This window comes from Haemorhous mexicanus, chromosome 2 (assembly GCF_027477595.1).
Source record: "Haemorhous mexicanus isolate bHaeMex1 chromosome 2, bHaeMex1.pri, whole genome shotgun sequence".
In the NCBI taxonomy this organism is placed as follows: domain Eukaryota; kingdom Metazoa; phylum Chordata; class Aves; order Passeriformes; family Fringillidae; genus Haemorhous; species Haemorhous mexicanus.
The window spans coordinates 48,758,406-48,782,603 of NC_082342.1; the positions used below are offsets into that span (position 1 = coordinate 48,758,406).

At 39.9% G+C, this 24,198-nt stretch overlaps 1 protein-coding gene across 2 annotated transcripts in view; it reads right to left on the reverse strand.

Annotated features, from left to right (window-relative positions):
* XPO4 (exportin 4) overlaps positions 1-24,198 on the reverse strand; it is an 81,096-nt gene that overhangs the window by 56,628 nt on the left and 270 nt on the right. For both annotated transcript variants that reach the window (XM_059838717.1, XM_059838716.1), the window contains exon 2: positions 3,461-3,566. In XM_059838717.1, the coding sequence (XP_059694700.1) occupies positions 3,461-3,566 (106 nt within the window). The remainder of the gene's footprint in view (positions 1-3,460; positions 3,567-24,198) is intronic.

A 24,198-nucleotide genomic window follows, 5' to 3' on the forward strand; every position in this document is an offset into this window, starting at 1 on the left:
TTAGAAAACATGTATTCAGCTTGAATGTACTTCCAACAAAAAAAAAAAAAGGAACTATCATTTATTATTAAATAGAATATTGTTGCTATGAAAACAGAGAAGGAATTTACAACTCAAAAGAGGGAGAAATAATCAATAACCCAAGTATCAAATTCTCTGGTATTATTCAAGGCAATGACCTAGGAGAAAAATTGTGCTAGGAGGCTGGTTCAAAGAACAGGAATAAAATGCTAACACAATGGGTGAATAAAAAAAACAAGATGACAGATTTAGTTCCAATAGACTAATTAATAAAAATGATTAATATTACAGACATGACAAAACTGGAAGTTTCTGTGTTTGCCTTTGAAACAAATAGTACATAAAAGTAAATAAATTTCATGGGTAAAAAAAAGAAGCAAATCCACTTGCACTCAAAAGTAACACTTCCAAGAAAAAATTTTATACCATGGTGTACTTAAAGTGTTCTACATCATGTTCAAGTTTCCAGATTTATTTTGAGTTAACCAAAATGTAATTTCTGACCACAGTGTAGGAATTATTTGCCATTATTATCTAAGTATGGGATTACTATGTATACAGATGCACTAAATATAAAAGTATATTACGGAGAAAGGTTAATGGTTTGGGTGATTACAAAATACAATTTAAAGAGAAATGGCAGAATATTAATATAATTTCTATGATGCTAGAAAGCTACAGAGACATTTTTTGTTATTGTTCCTTTGCTTTTAAAAATTTTAACTTGGAAATTGCAGGTAATATCTCAGAAGCCAGTTTCAAAACATTCTGAGCTCTGCAGAAAGAATTTTCAGAAAGGGTGCAGCCATCGAGTGGCAAAAGCATTAAATATGGAATAAAATTCCCAAACAAGAAGCAGAGTTTGAGCTATAGTGGTTGACCTGCCAGGACCAGAAAAACTGTGTTTGAAAAAATCTCAATCATGAGATGAAGCACTTTGAATTACTACAAAACAAACTTTCTTGCCCCAATTACATACACACAAGTTTACAATATAAATTTCCTTTGTATGAAAGTTCTATATCAAAGACAGCAGCTAATATGCTAAAATATTTTAAAGTAATTTAATCAGGCTCCAAATCTAAACCCACAGAGGTAAACATGCTTAAATAAAAATAAACCACATTTAAATCTACTTAGCTTAATTTGGAAAACTAAGTAACCGCTTAAGTAAAAGATTAATGTGTATGTCTAACACATATAAAAACAAATTGAATTATTCCTGCATGGGAATTTTAATTCTGGCACATGTTACCTTAGGCCTTCAGCTTTTCTAGCTGTACAAAACTCATACACACACACACAAAGAAAGAGAATGTAATTAAAAAAGGACGGCGTTTCCCCTTAGCGCCAAATCCCGCAGCTGCACAACTGCGATCGCTGCCACACAGAGCTGCAGCCCCCGGTGTGAGCCTGTAATCAGCCAGAGCAGCACAATCCTCCACGGAACTTACTAAAGAAAGGAAGGACAAGTTTTGCCAGAGCACTGAACAGCTATAAGCTTACAGCAGAATGTAGTGTCTTGTGCTTCCTGGCTTCAACCCCAGGTTTCTAAAGAACAACATAGTAATGGCTGTTCCCCTTTTCCATATGCTCACCTTCTCCATTATTCTCCCTGTTTCATTCACACACTCTTCTTTCCACATCATCCTTCTTATCTCTCTCTGCCTCCATTGCAGCTTCTGTCATGACCATTTTTTTCCTGTTTCTTTTAAAAACCATCTGTTTGGTCCACTGCTTCCAGCACATCTTCCCTGCACACATCCCTTCAGTACACCACAAGTCTTTTATTTTTCATCATGAACAGCTTGCTTCCCTTCCTGGTTCCTGATTTCAGGATCCCTGCCTCTTCTTCCTCAACTCCCAAATCTTAACTACCTGTTCTTTCTGTCCATACTGTACAGATACTGAGGAAGCAGAAAGTTTTGAAAAAGTCTCCAAGTTCCAGGTCTCAGCATCATAACTGCCTACATTCCCACGAAAAACCTGCCCCATGTGGAAACATGCTGGATTTTCAATGGTGGTATCATATAAACAGTTTAAGGATGTAATATATCAAAACATCCAAAAAGTATTAAAATCAACGTCATATTCCGTTCAACCAGCCACATTAAAGATTTCATGAGATGTCATTCTTTATTTCTGATTGATGATGAATGCATTCTTAGATCCAAATGGTCTGCAAACAAAGTCACTTAAGGATGTTTTCACCCACCTTATTTTCTCTAAAAATCAACGTGAAAACAAGAAGCATCAATTTTGCTGACCCATCATGCAAAAAGTGTGATTGCAGTTTTCCAAACCAGATGCAGTACTTCTATAATATAAAAAGCCCAGAACCTCATTTTTAGAGAAATATTTTGGTGTGGAATGGGTGTAGGAAAGGAAGCACACCCTGATCTATATATCACAGTGTAATATAGCAGTAGGTCTGCAATGCTGACATCATAATATTAACGAATTCTAAGTCTCTAATTCAGTAAATTAATAAATAACTGTTAAAAAAACACTGCAGAATGAATTAAGTATGAAAAGAATATTTTCAACATAATTATAATATTTCTCTGCTCATTCTGGTAAATTCTTTAAAAGAAAAGTTGCTTTTTGTGGTTTTGGCATGTGTTCTTTTGTTCAAACTTTGAGGTTTCCCCTGTCAGGTCTCACAGTCAGTTTTCATTGAAATTCCCCCTCACCTGTCCCCAGCACTCACATGTGGTCAATACTACAGTGCTGAGCAGCAATCTTACATCTTTACTGCCCCTGTAATTTTCAGATCTAGTGGCCAAACTCTAACAAGTCTCTATAGCACCTGTAAAAACATTTCTCTTTTATAAATAGCTACCCAACCACATTTAGAGAACTTTAGAGCACTAAAATCAAAGAAATTTCAGATGAAGGGTGGTATCTGCCTCTTTCCTTTCTCCACAGGTATAATCACAAAAAATTTCAAATCAATACTGTCTTGCTTGTACCAGGTGAACAGATACTTTTCTTGCTTTTTCCTCTTTTCCTCCAGCTGGGCTGTCAACAACAACTAAGTTGCTCAACTAGAAATAAATTCTCATTTCAGCACTAATGCAAAATCTGGTAGAAGTGCATAAAATTGCATCGTTGGCTGATTTAATGGAAAGCAAGCACAAAGCCAAGCAACCACACTACTGGCAGCTGCACAAGCTGTACAGATTAGACAGTATTACAGTAATCATGTTGCAGAGGAAATCTATTAAATCAGTTCAGGAACTTAGCTACATTAAGTTACACCTTACAGCTTTGAAACTCACATAAATAAAACAAAAAAGGACAGTAACAGGCTTCATCATCCATCAAAAAGTCCCCTCATTAAAATCAAAACTGATGTTCATAGTCCCAGCTGCAAAAGAACAGCACAGTTCCAGTTGCAAAAGAATGTACACACCTAAATTCATTTATTGAAACTTACCCAAAATATGTTTGCAAACAGCAAATGGTGATTTTGATTTTCTAAATGACAAGAATATGTGCTCAGCATGTTGGCGTTGTTCATTGTTGACCATGGAAGGTGGTGCCTGAAAGAAAAAAAAAAAAAAGTTATTCAAGAACTGATCAAAAATATACTAAAAGCAATGTCGTGTCAATGTCATGAATGTCAAACACATAAATGCTTGCCTTGTTAAACACCAAACCCCAGTATCTCTTGGCAAAACTGCTTGTTCTCAGTTATTACCTTTTCTCATATAGCACTCTGCATTTACATTGCATACACATAGGTGTGAATATCGAGGTATCAGGCAGAGAGTGAATAATTTAGGTATAGTTTCCTAACAATGTTTCTGAAGAAAATTAGAAAGTCAGCTCTAAATTCAAACCAATTCTTTTTCTACTCAGACCAAAACCACCACTGCACATCATTAAATGCTGCTAAGCACGCTCACAGTCCTGGAAGTTAAGCACTATTTTTTCTTTAGTTCTACATTTGTTTTAAATATGTAGTTGTATAATAAATTCAGGGGATTTAAAAATTACTACAGATACATTCTAAAATAAAGTATATACCAGGAAGATACTACCCTCTAGTGTTTAATATTAAAAATGACACCCTGAAGACTGGTGTGATTGAAGAGACAAGTTGGGAATGGCTATGGTGGTTTCTCAGCTTACACCCATCCCTATATACACCCACCCCATTACATCCTGGGCACCTTGGCTGCTCAGGTAACGCCTGCTGCTCTTCTTTTGAAAGCCAGCTCCAGGGAGGTTTCCACCCAAAAATCAGCTAGAGGTAAAGCATGAAACCATGCAATAACCTGGACTCCTGTGAGGTGCTTGTGGAGCACAGAGGAGCTGCCTGCACTGCAGCCTCACCTCACTGCACAACCCCAACACTCCATACTGCCCTACAGGGCAAAAATAGCCATGCAGAAAGTATCAGCAGCTCACAGCACCACACCACTTTCCACTTCTGCCACTAATATTCTTGGACTTCTGCTTTTTGGGATTTATCTGAACTGCACAGGCTGCAAATACAAGATATAACAAGCTTAGCATGAGATACTCTTGCAGGGCATTGGTACCACAAACAGGGTAAGCAAAACTGAAGCCAACCTTTGAGAAAGGAACATGCACACATGTAGGAAGATCACATCCAAACTGCAGAGCAGGATCAAGGTGACAGCATAGGCTATTGAACTTCAGTTGAACTTCCAAACTCCACATTCCAGCCCTGTCCCTAGCAGTTTGAGAAGACCATGTGTGCCACCTATCTTTCAGTCACGGTTTATATTCACTGCTTTGGGAATAAAAGCATCAAGACCAATGCTTTTAACGTACGTGAAATATTTTCCAGTAAATAAACCACAAGAAATCTGATTTAACAGGTTTTTCTGTGAGGTAACCTCAACTCTCCTGCATGTAGCAGGAGCTGTTCCTAATGGGAAAAGCTGTTTGTGTTTTTTGCAGTGTGAAGGACCATCCTCCTCTGCATGGACTCTAGCTACATTCACTGCAACAGAACCAGCTGTACAGAATGCCAGAAGAATATTTGTAGCAGGTTATCAAACATGCAGGACTGACCTACACAGCAACAGCTTGATACACACTTCAGTCAGAGCTGTGGCAAATAAATTAAACCAAGTGAAAAAAAGGTAGTTCCCACTTTTTTCCCCCACTGTATGGGCAAGCATTTGTGCAAATGCACAGAGAACCAGACTGGTGAAGTGACTACCAAAAATCATCTCAGATTTTTTCATCTGGATCAGTTCCCCCACCATAACCCAACAAAAAAGCCTAAACCAGCACAGTATGGGACATATTGGGTGGTGACAGCCTGCTTTTTTCCAGCACCAGTTATCATTTTAGGTGCATTTAATCTACACCCTCTGTTGCTGTGCAATGCCTGGGAATAGTTTTAAGTCTGAAGGAACACACAGCTCTGCCTAACAATATTTCACGAGAACTAAGAATCAAATTTCTTGAGACAAGTGACTTATTTTAATAACTTTCTGCTACCAAAAGGAGAGGTCCTCCTACTCCTTCCTTGGTCCTGCCTGCATGGTCTCGTTACCTCTTTACATGATACTTTCTATCAATTAATCCACAAAAGAACAAGAGGATAGAGGGGAAATCCAGGGGCAAGGGGAATGAACATTTGTTACTCTAATAAGCATCAAAAAGCCAAACAAGTGTTAGAGCCAGCGCAATGATGGGGAGAAAAGGAGTGGAGTGATATTTCCCTTTCAACACTACTGACCTTGCAGCTCACAGCTCTGCAGTCTCATGAAGCCTCACTAATTATAGCCATGTTAGAAAGAATCCTTTGGGTATGACGAAGCATAACATTTTGCAAGCCCAAGGTCATTCACAGTCACATCCTTAGAGCAAGACCAAATCAGGGCTACCTGATCCAAACTAATTTTGCATTAACACATTATATTAAAGTTTGCCAAACAGAGATCCTATCTATTTTCACTGTCCTGTAATACTTAAGAGCACTTTCAGGGATATTAGCTGCAAACTATGGCACTACTAAACAAACAACCAGAGAAGTTTTACGGGAAATACTTCCTTTATGCTTACAATAACTAGAGAGTAGATCTCTTGATTTATATTATTTTAGCTCTTCTACTTCTCTGACATCCAGTTACAGAAGACATTTGACACCTTGGAAAGGCATACGGCACATCATATTACTGTATTGATCTTTCAAATGACAATAACTTAATAATACATTACAAACTTCAACTCTCAAAACCATCCAGAGCAGACAAGTGCAACAGTTAAAGTTTGAACTGTACTGTAAAGCCACCAGAGGGAGCTTAAAGCTCACAGTCTACTGCCTTCACTGCATTCAGACATTATTTATCTGCACAATGAAAGTAAAGACCAGTTAGTTTTTGCTTTAAAGAAAAGGCCAGTATATACATATTCTGTGCATATTTCACATTATAAGAACACTGGCTCAGTGAGCCCAAGAGCCCTGTACCCAGGTGCCCAGCACCTCCTTGGCACAACAGAAACACATCCTCATAATCATCATGTTTGCAAAGTCCCCTAGAGCACAAACGCCTATTCACTATGTTCTTTCTAATTGTCTCCTTCAAACTTTTCTCTACTATCCAACTTACAAGGAATTAAAACACAGTAATGAGTAGTAGTTCTTTTGGCATACTGAAACCATTTGCACCACTTTCCTATATCACTTTCCTTTCTGTACTGTCTGACATTACCTCTAACCATCTGTTCTCTCTCTTGTCCTGCAAGTTACCTATAAAAACTTCTGGACAATGATCATCTTTCTGATTTTAGCATAAAACCTGCCCCATAAGAAGAGAGTTCCTATGTGACATGGCATTATAAATAAAACTACAACCTTTCAACTACCAAATCTGTCTGGATACAGAAAAGGACCAGAAGCAGCAGTGCCCACAAAAAGGATCCAGCAGGACTACTGTCTCAAATGGCAGCTATCCACTCAAAGGAAAGGGAAACTGAAAAAAGACAAGAGTAGAAATACTGCAGCAGACTAGCACTAACACTTGCGAGACCGCTAAACTTACCTGAAAGCCTGGACAACTCCTAAGAAAGTAATGTAACTGCAGAAGATGGGAGACCAATTGCCATGGAAAGTACACACACAACTAGGAAACATCTGCTGATGTACATGTGGGAAGAATAAGGGCTTTGGGATTTTATTTTATTTTCAATAGGAGTAGTTAGATGTATACAGAGGAACTGAACCTACACATATATATTCAGAAACACCTGCTTTATATAAGCATTTCCTACCTCAGTAACACACATTTTAAAAATATAGTGTAATTATTACTTACTTGCTAGAATGGAAAGTGCCAAGAAGTTATAGTAATAGATAGAAAGAATAGATACAAATAGATAGAAAGGAAGCAAACAGGTTCCAAATACAAGATATTCATTAAGACTAAAGCTGAAGTCACCCTGTATGTGCCACTAACTGGCTGAAGAAGTAATAACACCGCATCCACATTAGAAGTCTGCTTTTTTAGCTCCTTCCTCTTATCTGAAAACACCTTTTGCTTAAAAAAAAAATTTAATGCATCAAATTCCACACTCCCAAGTGATTCTGTTCAGGCAGTTTCATTCAATCATCACAGATATACAAAATACAACTTTTTTTTAAACATATATTAGAAGTTACATTATTTTCTCAGTGGTTTTAGATCACAGAATAGAATTGCAGAATCACACAATACCTTTAAAAGCCATCTAGTCCAACCCCCCACCACAGGCAGAGACACTTTCACCTTCCACCCAACCAGGGAACTCAGAGAGCCCCATCCAATTTGGTCTTTAACATTTCCAGAGACGAGGCATCCACAACTTCTCTGGGCAACAAGTGCCAGTGCTTCACCAACCTCACTGTAAAAAAATTATCATCTTCTTACAAGGCCAATAAAAAAAGACTGAATTGGCTTCTGACTATGAATCTCGACCTCCTCAATACCTTCAACACCTTGTTGAAGTTGATTGTTTAGTAGTTTCTTCTAATATCAACGCAGATTCCAGAGAATATTTTACTTATTGCTTACTTAAGACACCGATAGCATCTTAGAAGTAACAACTTCTAAGTGACAGCATTATTACAAAAATCAATAATGGAGTAGTTTTTTATTTAAATATTAGTTAACCAGCTTGCATTGGTACTTTCGCATCAAAATTTTGCTAAGAAAAATCCTGGCCATGATCAAATATAAACATAACTAAGTGAGCAGCGTTCATTTCTTGCAGAAAGAAAAAAACTTGCAAAGACAAAATTTGATTTTTCACTTTTGCCATGGCAAGACAGCACTGAATACAACCAAAGTCAGCATCTTCCTACAGTTACACTGGGGGAAATCTGCAAATTAGCATGTCACAAAGAACACTCATGCACTCCTCCAGACTTCACTACTTGGGAGAACACAGAGAGAGTACACTGGAGTGTTTTAAGCTGACACCCACAGTATTCCGACCTATCAAAAAGGTCCCCGATGAACAGCCTAAACACTAGGAGGATTGTGGAAAGGCAAACAAGCCTACTAAGAGAATTTTCTTGGTTTAAAAAAAAAATATCAAATTGCTTGTACCTGCTAGTACTAAAGCCAAGTAGGAGCCCTTCTTGCCAAAGGCAATGTTTATGTCTGCAAGTGAAGTATATTACAAACTTGACAAGAGCAGAAACAAAAATCTGATACTTCTACTGAAGTGTGACTTCATAAAATTCACCACAAACTCTCCAAACTGAGCTTCCCAAATATGTTGGGGAATTATGCCTTTATTGCAGTCAAAAGGCACAATAAAACTGTTCCCAAACTCTGGTCTGTGGGCCTCTCTTGGCTTATGAAAACCCAGTTCAAGACATTTTTGTTCTTCAGAACAGTGTCTAGACTCTGTGCTGCAGAGAGCCTGGGAAACCCAGGGGGAAGAGCTTAGGAAACAGATCTCTGTCAATATACAAGGATAAGCAAAAGCCACCACAGATGGCAATGGCACTGCTGGGTCTGGACTTTGCTGACAGCCACCATCAGGCAAGACATGCTCAGAAAAGCAGGGAATAAAGGAAGCCCAGATGGTTTGCCAACATGTCCCAGCAGGCAGGGAAGCCAAGTAATAGTGAGGCATATGCAAAGGAGAAAGATCATGAGTGAACTTGAGAACCATGTGCAGGGGAACACCATGTGATGGTGATAACATAGCTGAGGAGTACAGGCAAAAAATAGAAGGAGAAAGAGAAAAAAAGGAAGAAAACAACACAGGGGCAAGCAATAGTTTTTAACTAGTACACATACTGCATTTAGGACAGCTAAATATATTACTCTACCCATGTAAGCAATTGCTACAGCTGCAACATAACTAGATAATCAAAAGCCATTCAATTTTAAATTAATGTGCTCCTCTACCAAGATGACCTAAACCCACTAAAACCAGATTTCTATATCTTAAATTACAAAAATACCTTGAAATAATTACTCCCAAAAATAGTTCTGCAGTAGAAGTAATTTTTACAAAAGAATCAGACTCAGAATAAGGAGACTTCCAAGTTTGACTCTACCAAAGTAAAATCAAGCAACATGCCGCAAGACTGAATTACCCTGACTTCTGTGAAGTCAAGCCATAACAAGTTTCCATTCCAGTTTTAGCAGTAACACTTTTCAAGTGTTTCAAATAAGCTTTTTTCCCCTACAATATATCACAGCACACTCAAATACTGTCCCTTGTCCTATTAAAGCAGCTAATTGAAGAGATTAAATGTACAGGTCAGGCACAGAGAACAGGACAATTAGCCACACTTTTGTTTGTAGATATTCACCCTACTTCTCTAGCAGACACTGATACCTAATGATGCAAGGATGTCTTGCTCTCTCACGAAGCAGATGCCACAAGCTAACAATTCAGGCTAGATGATGATGCTCAGCTCTGCAACTGCTTTACAAGTAGATCAGACGTTCCAGCTTTGGGCACAAGGCCAGAAGGAATTTAAGACAACTGATAGCAACAACAGCTTCTGCTGTCCCAGTCAGATCAGTCACGACATGACTGTCTAGCTTTGAGTAATAGTCACTACAGAAAACTCAGCTGGCACAAAAAACATCTCCAACTACATTCCAATGACTTCCTTTACACTTACTATTTTGAATAATCATTTAAATTACAGCAGTGACTCAGCCTCCAATTCAAAAGATACCCAAGATTATTTTGAAGATTGTAAGAAAGATGCAATAAATAACTTCCAATCAGATCTGCACTAGAGACAACATGGTGAAGATTTATGACTTTCTGAAGAAAAACTCCCCTTGATTAAAAAAAAAGTGTTCTCCAAAAGTAATTATGACTTGAATTATTTAAACCCCAGAGTACTCAGTATTTTTCAGTATATATTTGGAACAAATGTGTGACTGCTGGAGGAATTGCCTCCTACACACCTACTCACTCACATCTTGCTTTCATGCAGAAACTTAATAATAGGGAAAAAAGACTATTTTTTCCTCATCAACTTTTGCTTTATATTTTGAAGCTGAAATATGTTATTAAGTCCTTTGCAAGTAAATCAGGAGACAAAGTGTGGTTTGTAATAAAAGCTATTCTCAGTTTAGTAACGTTCTTGTATAAGATACTATATATATACACATTAATTGACTAAAGAGCCAAAGTACATCATTACCATCAATTACAAAACATTTTCTGAGATAAGACTTCTCTCCCAGGCAAGCAACAAACACTACTGAGATTTTACTTCTCTGCTATCAACTTGATCCACAAATATAGACTATTAAAGGCTCTCCGCTGAAATTACCCTTCATTTATGTGCACAACACAGCTAAATCTGAGAAATAACCCATAATGGATATTTAGCCTACAGTAGTCTGGCTGCTGACAGTGAGAAGATGAGTGCTGACATGAGGCTACAGTTCAGACCCTTAAATTAAATGTTATTTATTTTCTAATCTCTACAGTCACTTTTCTAACATTTCAAAGCACAAATGAGGTCTGACCTGCAGTTCTGTTTGGCAAAATAACTTTTCTAAAACATCTGACTGACTGAAGGCAATGGGAAATGGTCCCAACAAAGCAACAAGAAGTCAATCCATGTATGACAGAGAAAGCTCAATCAAGACAAAGTGACTCATTATGAAAGAGGACAAAGATAAGAAAAACACTAACTACACAGAACAGTTACAGAAAACCTCATTGTTCCAAATCAAACCTTTTCAAAGCATTTAATGTTAACAAATAAAATCAGCCCACTTTGACTTCAGTAAAAATGGCACATCATGGCTGTAGTAGCACAGGAACCCTAAAAAGATGTTACTAAAGGATATAAAAAGTCAAAGTGCCCTTACAACAACTGCATTCAAGTCTCAAGTCCTGCTCTCCTCTCCTTTCATTGTGTAAAAGCAAAATCCTCCTATGAAGAGATGAGAGATTCAGCAGAAAATAACTCCCCATGCATTCTAGCTACTCCTCAGGTATTGCAGGGCTGGTGGTGGCTGGCCTTAAACTCTGAATGATAGCAAATTTGACAATCTGACCATCCCCTGGAGCTGGAGTGACCTTGACCACCTTATCCTGAAGGAAGAAAGAGAAGAGTTGGTGGAAATGAATCAAATTTCTCCCTCAGCTCCCACCAACTCTAGCTGCTTCTCTCTTTCCCCACAAGGAGGCATGGAAGATACACGGGTAATAGGTGGGAGGGAGTCCCAGCACCAACACACACCACAATCCTCACTGCAGGGTGGACTATCCCCATGACAGGTCCTGGTTCTCCAGCAAGAGATAGGATCCTATCCTATCCACAGCCTCTGTGGAAACCCCAATTGCAACTCAATCATAAGATTCAAGTGGCTCACCTCTCTATTGCTTTTCTGTGCCTATGAGACAGCACAGACACCACTTAAAAAAATGTGCCAGAATAGTGCACAGTGAATTTCAATAGAAAGTTTGAAGAAAACAAAGAACCATCATGATCACTCTTCTACTAGACAGGAGATCATAATAATGCTGGTAATGGCAATACTTGTTTTCCAAAGTTTATAACTCGAGATGTACACAATATACCCATTTATCAGGCTCACTATACATCAAATACAGTCAGCATCTACTCCCCTTCTGGAAAAGAAACTTTCATACTGTGTGTGAAGAAGTGTCTTATACTATCTTTTTTCCCCTATTGTCCAATTTCAAATTATACTTTCTGAAAGAACAGCTATAACCACCCATTGCTGTAAGGGTGGCATTACTTTTACTTCCATGTAGCCTTCTACAGTGAGCACATGCAGTGGAGTGAGACAGCACAGGTGTAACCCCCACGCACCTCAGACCCCAAAATACAAGACAAAAGCCATCACTACACGAAATTTTTAAACTGCAATAGTGATAGATTTTGATTTCTGAGCAGTTTGGGCTTTGACTCCTATCAAAAAGGCAATTCCTCTCATCAGCTAATGAAGAAAGGCAGGCACACAGGGCAGCCAGTTTCCCTGCCAAAATTCAGTTTAGGACTTCCTCCACCATCAATCTTATGAAAATGTCAAAACCACTTTGTCCTATCATAGTTATTTAGTAAGAGTTGATTAAAAGCAAGATACGGAAGTTTTTTTAATTTTATCTAAATTTGATGTGGAAAACTCCTTTGGTTTACTGTACTTTCAAAATGGCATGACCTAAAATGCCTGCCTTTATTAATGGCTTTTAACTGTTAGGGCACTAAAGAAAACTTAATGAAACAAGTCAAACACACACAAAGTACAATATTTGAATCATGTAAGAAAACAGAATAAGATACAGACAGATACAAGGTACAGACAAGAAATCAAGGTTTAGCAAAAAAAGAGGAGCAGAATAGAGGCCAGAGGAGGAAGTTCATAATCTGCATCAGGTGGAAGATAAGAAAGCCAAGAGAATTTGTGAAATTGAAATTAATTTCGTGAAGAGAATAACATCTTTCACTCAAACCCAGGAAAAATTATGAACTTTCACTGAGCACACCTTGAAAAAGGTTCTTCCCAAGTTTGCCCATACTGGTAAACAGCAAAAATCCACCTAGAATTGTACATACTTGAGACAGTAAGACTTCTTCTACTTTTACCTCATTTTACCACTTTGTTCCACTCTTGCAAATACAGCCCGAACCATGATACTGAAGAAGCTACACGTCTGTATTCATCCTTTGATACACAGGAGCAGACACATGACACATATTTTGAGAAAACCTCTTCTAAACATGAGTGTTCTATGATAAAGTTGGGGGCTTTTTAATCCCTACAGAAATGTTCTGGGATTTCATTTAGAAGATGCAATTTTTAGGGCTCCCTTAAAGTGAGTGCCTGAGCTCACACTAAGACACCTGCACAAATTAGCCAAGTCTCAAGTTCTGAACAGTCAAAGGGCTCCACATATTCAGGCTCCACTGAAAAAATGATCATGAAGAAATGTGGTCATAATCATATATTTTATTCTCAGCCCTCTTAGAGGGAATATTACTGTAAAATGAACAGAATACAAGCTCCAGAAACAATATTGTTATTTCTCTTGATATTAGAATTTAACATTTATATATTCCCCACTAAACAATTCATTATTCTGAAGCTACCCAACATCTGTTCCTAATCCTGCTTAAAACAACCTCACAAAATAAAGGGTTTGCAGCTTACCCTCCCTAATTCTCTCAGATAGAAGTACATTTGTTTTTGTGCTTGGGCTTTGGTCCTTGCTTTTGACAGGTGAGGAAAGGACTATTCATACTCTTGTTGCCAGAAAGGAGTGTGCCTGTTTTGTAAACTTATTTGCACATTTCCTCAATAACAATGCAAGATGTAGTCATCTGGGAAGCTACCAAGACCATGGTTGAAAGAGAAGGCAAATAGCAGCAAATTATTAGCAAAATAAACAGTAGATGCCAGTGGCCCAAGAGATGAAAAAGCTAAACTAAATGTGAACAGTTAAGACCTTGATGAAAAACAACACAAAAAGCAAAACAAAATGATGATGTAGAAAAAAGGCAAAGCTCTCTTTGCACCTAAGATGAGTGAAGGTTAATGTACTTCTTTTCAGCCATGGCTTCAACAACACACAGTTCATCCTTAAGGCACCTATAATCAAACCAGCAGCCAGCTGCACAGGGGGAACATATTCCTTCCTCCCCACAGGGCTGCAGTCCTGTGCAACAGAGATACAGGCTGCCACTTGGGGATCACCAGTTCTTGCATACACATATACATAGAGATGCTGTGGAGACGTCCTCATGAAATCTACCAGTGACAAATGTGTAAAATGTGGCTTTTAGATGAGGGGTGGAACATAAGAGGAAACCAACTGAGCTGTAAGGTGAAACCCAGAGCGAGCAGGCTGGGTCTGCCAGCACCAACAGCAACTGTGTGAAGTCATGGCAAGAAGAGCGAGCGACTGACTTAAGGGACCATGTGAATGCCAGGACCACCAGTACAAGACCAAGCTGTGGCAGATCAATTCTGGGGAAGTTCACAACAAAACTTTGAAGACCACCTATTTGCAGAACCAAACAAAATAATCGAAAGGAGAAGAACCTTTGCTGCTTGCCTAAGGCAGAGAAGTGACACATGTAGATGATGACACTAGTGAGAGGATAACACTTAACCCCACATCACCAGCTTGAACACCTTCCACCTGTCCCCAGACAGGCAGTGCACAGAGATATGACGTCTCTTGTGCTGCCACAAGACACAGGTGGCAGTTCTGCTGTAACTCATCAAGGAGCCAGCGTGGTTTGTGCTTGTACAATTGTTTCTGCTGCTTATTAGCTCTGATACTGCTTGGACGCCATCACCAATGCCACAATTAATGATAGCTGGAACATTGTTTCACAGTAATAAAGGAAGGTACAACTGAGTGTTAGTTGTCATCCAATTGCACCCCTGATCTTCATGCAGACCAATGCTTAAGTCCCAGAGGCACAGGTATTCTGTGGTACAAGTAAATGCACCAGCCTCTGGAGTACACACAGCTACTGGATTTGCACACTCCGTGTTAATGATGCTGCAACACATTTTTTGAATTCTACAAACTGCCCGTGCCCTCCTTTACACACTGTTGGAGCAAAAACCTATGCAGCCAGGATATTTACTTGTGATGTTAAAGAGTAAAATTCAAGGTCCTTCCAAAGCAGCTTGGAGAAGGGATAGAACATGGCTCAATCACTTCTTTGTGTCTTAAAAACTATCAAATTACGCATTTTCAAAAAACTTGAAATACAAAGTTGAGGAACATACCACTCACTCCAATGCTATATATGTGGCCTTTCTGCAGGTCTTCATATTAACAGATTTCAAACTACATTTGTGAAGGATGCTGGTATTATTATTTTCCATCATTACAACAGGATCCTAGTCTAAGCTGACAGTAATGAAGAGGGGCTGCCTCTCCAGAACTCCAAGGCTGTGGTGCTTGGAGATCTTCCATTCCTTCCAGCCATGTTAATTCCTCTCCACTCCTAGGTACACATAACTATCCTGTGCTAGCTTTGGCAACTGGCAAGTCCTTCTGACATCCAGTCCAGCTCACTAACCTAGCAGATAATCAATCCAGCAAAAAGACAAGTTATGTTTTTTCTCTGCCACTCAGTGTTAGGCTGGTTTAAGCTCCTGTGAAAATATAGCCTATGTCACACTTACAAGGCTGGGCCTTTAGATGTTCTTCACCTTAGCCAAGGCTTTTGAAATCTCAGAGACCGCCATCATAAACTGTAAAATTCCATGGCAAAACACCTTTCTGCACATCACTGATTTCACAGCCATAGATTAATTATACAAAGCCTTCAAGAGACCCTGGCGTAAGGCGTATTTCCAACACTACCACAGCTGTGCCTCTAGCATTTTGCACAGTTGCACATAACACAGCTGGCCTGAATGACAACAAAGAGTGAAATTCATAATTTCAGCACAAACCATGATATACCTTTAGTCTTTCTTCATATTCACTTTCGTAGTTCTGTAAATTTTGAATTTGGTAGGCACCACTAAACCAACTTATCTGACTTCCAAAGTAACAAAAGCCAAACCCATTATTCACTTGCTCCTACATTAACTTAAATATCTTTTTAATGTACTTTCTACTAAAAAAAAAATCAGTCTTGATTTGAAAAGAAAGAGAATTGTATATGCTACTTCCTAAGTGGTTTAACAACATAATTTGACCAAATTTCTTCCAGGAGTATAGGCAAGCTCTCTCATCTCAGTCAAGATAGTGGAATTGTCTCTAATGCAACACAGTGAAAATTACTTTAATTAAAAGACACTTTTCTCCCTGAATTCACTACCCAATCTAGCTCACTATGCAACCACTCAGGTGGGTGTACTATTATCCTACGTTTTGGCAGAGCCAAAGACAGCACTGTACAGCAGCCACTCATTATGTCTCTGAAATAGGAAAGTTTGGGGTTTTCCTTTTTGGAAGACGGGAAAGAGGAAGAAAAGGGACTATTTAAAGTATATCCTCCTGTCAGTTTTCCTTCATTCCCTAAAATCCCTATCTTAACAACTACTCTCTGTTCAACAAGATGTTTTGGACTTCAAAGTCCAAAGGACCAACATCTCCTACAGCTCAGATCTGACACTTCCCCTTGTATGCCACATCTCCCAGCACAGATGTGGGTCTTTGCCACTCATACACCCCACTACACATCAAAATTGCAGAGATCTTATGTACACCTAATTCAGTCAGACTTTTTAGAATCAAAACACTGTCAGAAACAGATGAAAAGGAGTATTTTACTTATCTGCTTGTGACAGGATCAGCTCAACTTAATAATCAGGAGGATTTCTTCCACCTCTCCATAGGGAAAGCTGTTAATTAACTAATGAACACAGATTAGCATAACAACGATAAGACTCTTAGGAAGCAGGTTAAAGGGAAAACAGCAGTAGGTAGTGCCTGCAGAAGAATAATCCAGATGGAGTTATGGACTAATGAAGCTCTCCAACACATGAATGTAGAAGCAAGCACACAGTATTTACATTGATTACTCAGAACAAAATATAGAAATATGCCAATGCAATGGTGACATGTCAAATGGGTGTGAAACATATTGATTCAAAAAGATAAATACTCCCTCTGTGAAACAGTCAGGGGAAATAAACTCTAAGCGTGCATAATCCCATTTCACTAGATTTTAATTTCATCAAACACAATGTTTACTTTTCAAAGATATCAGAATCTCTATCAGTTCTCACTTCTCTAATCTCAGCTCTTCACTTTTGTACAGATAAGCTCCATGCACACTTCTTCTCTGCTCCCAGTTAAGAGTTTCACTAGCATGGTGCACACTACATGCACACTTATCTCCCAGGCTGTAATCTGAACTGTGTGCCTGTAAAATGCACCAACCATACCAGCTCTTAAGCAAAAGAAGAAAAAACTATACATAAATATGATGGACTCTCAAGTTACTTAGTACTGCTCCAAAAAATTACCTGAACGGCTTGCGTATGGTTCTCTGAAAATATCACCTTGCTGCTCTGAAGCAAGTAAGTACAGTGTTAAGTACTATTAGGAAAGGAATACAGAAGAATATAAAAAATTTACAACCACCTAAAATCCTCAAGTGCCTACATCAAAGAATTCTGGTCATTTCATTCAAAAACAGTATCATAAATCTAAAAAATTACAGAGGGACGATCTGATGTATGGGGGAACATCCCATATGACAAAATGACAAGACCCTTCAGTTTAGCTAAGAGATGACTGGAGGATGCAATAAGATAGAGAATTATACGAAATCACAACTGATACCGTAGAAGAAAAAATCAGAACATTTTATAGTTATTTCTCATAATTTAAGAATGATTTAAATTATGAACCAGCAGGCTTCACTCAAAGAACTATATTTTTTTTCCAAAAACATTCGTAAACCCCATTACACTCAGAAAAGCATGTAATATATATGTGTGTATATATGTATAAAGACTAAATAATATATATAAAAACTATAAGGGAAAAAAAGCATTCCAAAAGCAACTGGACCTATTTGTAGGCAAAAAACAATGACAACACCTCAAGCCTCAAGCTTTTGAAATTGCTAATTCAAATAATGTAAAATGTCCACTAGTAAAAGAATCATCCTTACTTTTCAGACCTCTCTAAATCAGCAGCTATAGGCACCCACCAGAAAAAATCCTTCTGAGAAGAAATTCTCTCAATTCTAGCCATAATATAGCACACATTCTGCTTGTTTCATGGGTGACAACTTGGAGGACTTTCACAAATCTCCTCAGCATTGGAATGATTTATTTGTCTGATTTCTTCCAACAGGCAACCTGTCATAACAAAAGCAGAGCTACTCCATCTCTCCCTTTCACCCTTACTATAGGCCATGCTTCACAGTCTGAAAAATTGCCTCACAATGAAGATATATTGCAACAAGAAACTGAACTTCCTGGTGGAATAAGGATTGTCATGGCCTTTGTGGAGAACAGGCTGGCTGGTTATGTCAAGATGTGAGACAGTGGAGAATTGATGAGGCTGATTGAGCAAAACCACAATCTAGGCCACTTGCTCATCTTGCACCTGGGCTTGAGCAAGGTTTAACAACTGAATGTTGCCTGGGCTGCAGCAGAGGCCCCAGAGCCCAATGTTGTCTCAGTGAAGTGCAGAAGCACCCACATCTCTGTGCCAGCCCTCAGCCTCACTGCCCCTTCACTGTGCACAAGCCTTGGTTTAGATCTGTTCCTCTGAGGAGACAATAATGGGAGTAAAGACCTGGCGAAGGTCAGAGGGCCACCACTGTTGACTCAGCCATGTGGAGGAGCACACTGAAGAACCACACTTCTGTGCTGTCTTTTTCAGCCACAAGATTGGTTACCTTCATCAAACTGAGCTACCTAAGACCCTCATTGACCCCTTATTTATATATTAAAAGCCACACCTACCAATATGAAAATAAGAAGACAGATGTTCCCCCACCCTACACCTCTGATGGCAGCAACAGGCACCAATGATTTTTAACTGCAGTCATCCATTTGTCCAAGAAGTACAAACCGATATTTGAAATCCTTCACTATGGAAGGACAAGAATACAACCCCACTCTACAGACAAGTCAATGGATTTGCTACTCTCCCCTTCCCAAGGCAGGCACAACACTGCAGTAAGATTTGCTTCTCCAACTGCCTTAGAGCTTACCTGGGAATACTTGTGCACAGAGCTATGCATGTACATTTTGTAGGTCTAGCACAGTTATCAGCAATCTAACAAGAACCTATAATCTGCTGCTTCAATAAAACAAGCTATTCATGACTCCACAACCATGAAAGTTCTTAGTCAACGTGATTGAACTTTAGTGCCTAAGCAGTTATAAATGAGAAATTAAGCCTGTCTGTACCCAGCCCCTCTGATTCTGAGGACTAGCTAGAAGGCAAGGAGGTTATTTTCTGACAATTTCCTACACTTACCACAACAGGCCTGATCTCCACAAAAGGCAGGTCAAAAGAAGCCAACCATATAAACTGTTTATACCATGGTTGATGGTATAAACAAGCTGATTCTACTAACGTGCTCCCTTATGCTCTTCTTCTGTAAGCTTATTTGAACATCTGAAAGTGAAATTTCTAGGACCGCTGTCAGACCACCCAACTTTAGCCTGAAATCTGCCTTAGAATAGCAGGATAAATAACAAACTAAGTGGTACCCTGAGAAGATGGTGATGTGAGAATCCACATCACCCCATATACACACCCAACACCCACCCTTTGAAACAGACCACAGACAAAACAGAACATTTACAATTTTTTAAAGAATGGAATTCTTCTGCAAAATCACAGAATCACAAGGTTGGAAGAGACCTTCAAGATCATCGAGTACAATCCATGCCCTAACACCTCAACTAAACACAGCACTGAGTGTTACATCCAGTCTTTTGATAAAACACATCCAGGGATGGTGACTCCACCACCTTCCCAAGCAGACAATTCCAGTACTTGATCACTCTCTCTGTAAAAATATTTTTCCTGATATCCAACCTATATTTCCCTTGGTGCAGCTTAAGACTGTGTTCTCTCATTCTGTCAGTTGCTGCCTTTACCCAAATGTTCTTTGAGCTTTCCAAAACCCACACCACACAGAATAGCCTAACATGGACCTCTAGATCTACTTCGCTCAACGCCCTGCCCAAAAAAGAACTCCTTTAGATCAAAGTTAGACCAGGTTGTTGAGGGACTTGTTCAGTCAAGTATTACATATCTCCAAAGATAGGAGATCCCACAGCCACCCTACACAGTCTGCTCCACTGCCTTCACCAATCACACTTAATGTGATTTTTTTGGTCTTCTCTCCAGCTGGAATGTTCCCTTCTGAAACTCGTAACCTCTTCTCTTTTCAGTGTGCAGCTCTAAGTGAAGTCTGGCATTTCTACTATCATGAGAGTCAGAGTTAGCAAGTAAATTGTACAGTGGAGGTATATTACACACTTGAGCCAACCTGACAACTCACCGCTAGCAGGGGCAGACCAGCTCTGTATGTGTCCAACAATCTAATTTCAGTGCCCCTGTGCTAGCTCTGCAACCTAAATGGCTGCACAGATAGCCAATACATCTTGCTAACCTGACAAAAATCCATTCCCTTGTTTAATTCCTATGTCATCTCAGTAATATTAATATCTTCTGCACAGGGTAACAAGGGAGAAAGCAGAGCTGCAGGTAAGAATAGAGCACTCTTTTTGGAGGGAGGTGGGGTGAACAAGCAATAACCTGTGAATTTACATTTAGGTGTTAGAGAATATCATATGCTAGAAAATTTCAACCTGCTTAAATAAACTCTCAGCAATAACTAGGCGGTGTTAGGCATGTTTCCTACTTCATCCTCTCACTTCTGGGATGAAATTTACATTTCTTTCCTTAATAATAGAACCAATGTCTTCTCTAATCCATGAAGACAGCTATTAAAACAGTGCTTAACTAGTACTAATTATATTTGGCATTAATTATCACCTGAGCTAAACAGAACATAATAGATAGGAGATACATGGTCAGGGGACACCATGCCAGTAGGAAACAGGAGTAGTAAATTAAATCAGTTCACACAGATGTTGGTGTATGGTCTTTAGAAAGCCAAAGTCACACAGGCCAAACATGGATACCAGCCTGTGGCACTGAGATACTTCACAGCAAAGTATTAATGGGGATCTTACTTCAGGTGAACACCATGCATCTTTACGAGAAAGTAAGTTTTTATACCTCAAATGCTTTTACACATATTAAAGAAAATAGTCACAGCACCAGCCTTCAAAAACATATTTGGCAGCTAATGACAAGATAAGTTTCATCTTTTATTACAATTTGCCAATTTATACCAAATTCCAATCCTCTATCAAATTAAGCCTTTTGAATGTGAGCTACCTAGAACCTGTTGAAATGCACTACTGGTAACAAGGGAAAAGCATTTCCATTCAGCTGTAGAAGAGCTTGGTAAGAGAAAAGACTGAACATTTCCAGTTTTTAAACATGGCACACCATGGTTTGTGAAGTCCATAAAGAACAGCAATTTAGGAGATCAGGACTTGGGCATTCTTTATCAGATATCTAAAAAGTAATTTTTCAAAGGAAAATTCAACTAACCCAGAGCAATGAAAAAAATTATGAAAATACTTATCAAATATTTAGAGAGCTCACAGTAATCCATGCTTATCCTCAAGGAAAATTAATTAAACACATTCAGGTCTTTTTATTAGCATGCCATTATTTTCCTCAAGGCTTAGTATTTCTATTTGAAATCAAGGCAAGTATCAAGTAAACCACCACCACTCCCTGCTCTGTATTTTGAAATGCTGAAAAACCTTTGATGCATCCCATCCGTATTTTGCAAGGATTGCCACTGTCTCAGCTGTGACAGACTGTCACAAGAAAACCTTGCTGAACCCCTCCACAGCTCCCTGCCCAGTTAAAACCTTCTGCCATCTATTGTTAGACCATTCACAGCTGTATCCTTTCCCATTGCTTCAGGTACGGCTTCACTGCAAGGTGGCTGACTCATGATCTCCAACACTAGCAGCAGGTTCATCACCCTTCACCCCACAAGTCCTCAGATTTTTACATAAACACCTTTCTAAGTGATCCCAGCAGGTTGCTTGATCAGTTCATCCCTCCAATCTGCCACACAGACCCTCATCCCTAAGAGGACCTTTAACCAAATAGTGCAGCCCTCTGGCTAAATGAAATTCAGGTCATCACTGTCCAGGTGCAGTCCTGAAACACAATCAGGCCCCTCTTTTTGCACAGTTGCTAGCGAGACAGAACAGGAGCAGAGCTCAAAACTCTTTCAGTCTCTGGGGTCTCACATCCACCTTCATGAAGCACCTGCTGAGCTACACTCCTCTCCTGCATCCCTCCAAAGACTCTATGATTTCTGAGAAGGAGCACAGGGCATTAACCCTAACCAGTTCTCACAGCTCTTCCACAGTCAACCCTGCTTAAAGCCTGACTCTGAGTCCTCACCCTCACAGATAGCTCTAGAGAATATCTCTGTTTCATTCAGCTTCCTCGCTAAGAGCCATCTAACTAGTTCTTCTCAGGTTAATGTTGTCTATGAAACTTCCAAAATCAGCTGTGGAAAAGAAATAAAAGAAGGAAATCTAAATATCACAACAAGTCAGGTTTCATACTGTCAGAGGCTCTAGGGAGGAAGGCAGAAATTCAACAAGGATCCTAACATCCATGTGCCTGCAGACGCAAGATGCGTTTTTACCAGCAAGTTCAGTAACTATTCTCCAACAGAATCACAAACATTACCATAAGAGGCCTGCACCTTTTCTCTGTAATAAAGTTTTTATTTAATTCAACTCCACAGTAAGCTGCTTTTCCCTCTCTGTGCTAGCAGGCTATGCTAGAGAAACACTGCCCACAAGTTACCTTTAGCCTTCAAGCACAGATGCAAGACTTTGGAGATGCCACTGCACATGCTAGTGGTTTGACACTGAAAACTACTTAACCACCACACCCCTGTTCTGTTACACAGTAATACTTACTACCGATTTTCCTTGCGAAGTAATTACTGCATTTGTGTTATCTTTAAAACAGAGATACACAGACATTACCAGAACACCTAATAATCTACACAGACATGTTTTGTAGAGCATGCACAAATCAAACGCAGCTCAAAGCTTGAAGCACATCACAGGTGGCATACTTTGTGAAGCATTTTTCTAAAATGACTAGTGCTTGCTGCCCACAACTAAAGCTGATCACCTCTCACTTTACAGTCAGGCTACTTCAGCGAGACACTAAAACACAATAGTTCAGGCTCTGGCCATTGATTAATTATTGATACCAGAAAAACTTTGCTAGTATTTATTTGGTTCTTCTGAAATCCCATTAATAGCCACACCTTACAAACTTTATTTCTGTTAGAACCACTTTTTGGTAAGATAAATTCTGTGGGGAAGGCTTTCAGCTAGACATGTACAGAAGAGCTGCAATAAAGACCTGTAAACTATACCAGCCAACATAGAGCTTTTCATTCAAATAAGTCTTTTACAAGGATGCAAACCTAGGATGTTTTAACACCAATGGTCACTATCGGTATCCAGCTCCATCGCATTTCTGATCTTTGCCATATGGGAGTTCTTTTCCACGCAGTTATGAAAACAACACACAGACATCAGGGACAGTTAATTGATAATTAAACAGATCAAGTGCGAAGCACCACTAATAGCTTTGCTTCAACGCGGCAGCACCATGAACCTCTGGCTCCTCGGTGCCCCTCCACTTAAAAGAAGACTCTGGAGCCGCATCACGCCACTCCCGAGGCCGCTTCCACGCTGCCCAGGGTGCCTCGCTGTCCTCGCTGGGCCGGGGACGGGCGCGACCTCCCGCAGTTCCTCTGCCGCCGCGGGAGGTGCCCCGGGCCCCGGCCCCGGGAGAGAGGGAGGGAGAGTTGCTCACTGGCAACTTCGGCGAGGGTCTGGTCGGCGGACGGTGGCGATGCGGGGGTCGGGGACAGACACGCCGCAGGTGGGGCGGGCAGCGCGGGGCGAGGGCAGCCGGCACAGCCTGCCTGGGGCGACGCGGAGCGGGCGGCACATGGAGGAGCGGCGCGGCGTGCGCGGCGGGGCCGGCCCCGGCTGCGGAGCCACACGGACGAGTCGGCGCGGCGGCGAAGGGACGGGAAGGAAGGGAAGGAGCCCGCTCGAAAGGGGAGCGGGACGGGGCGGCGGCGCGCCGCGCCCCGAG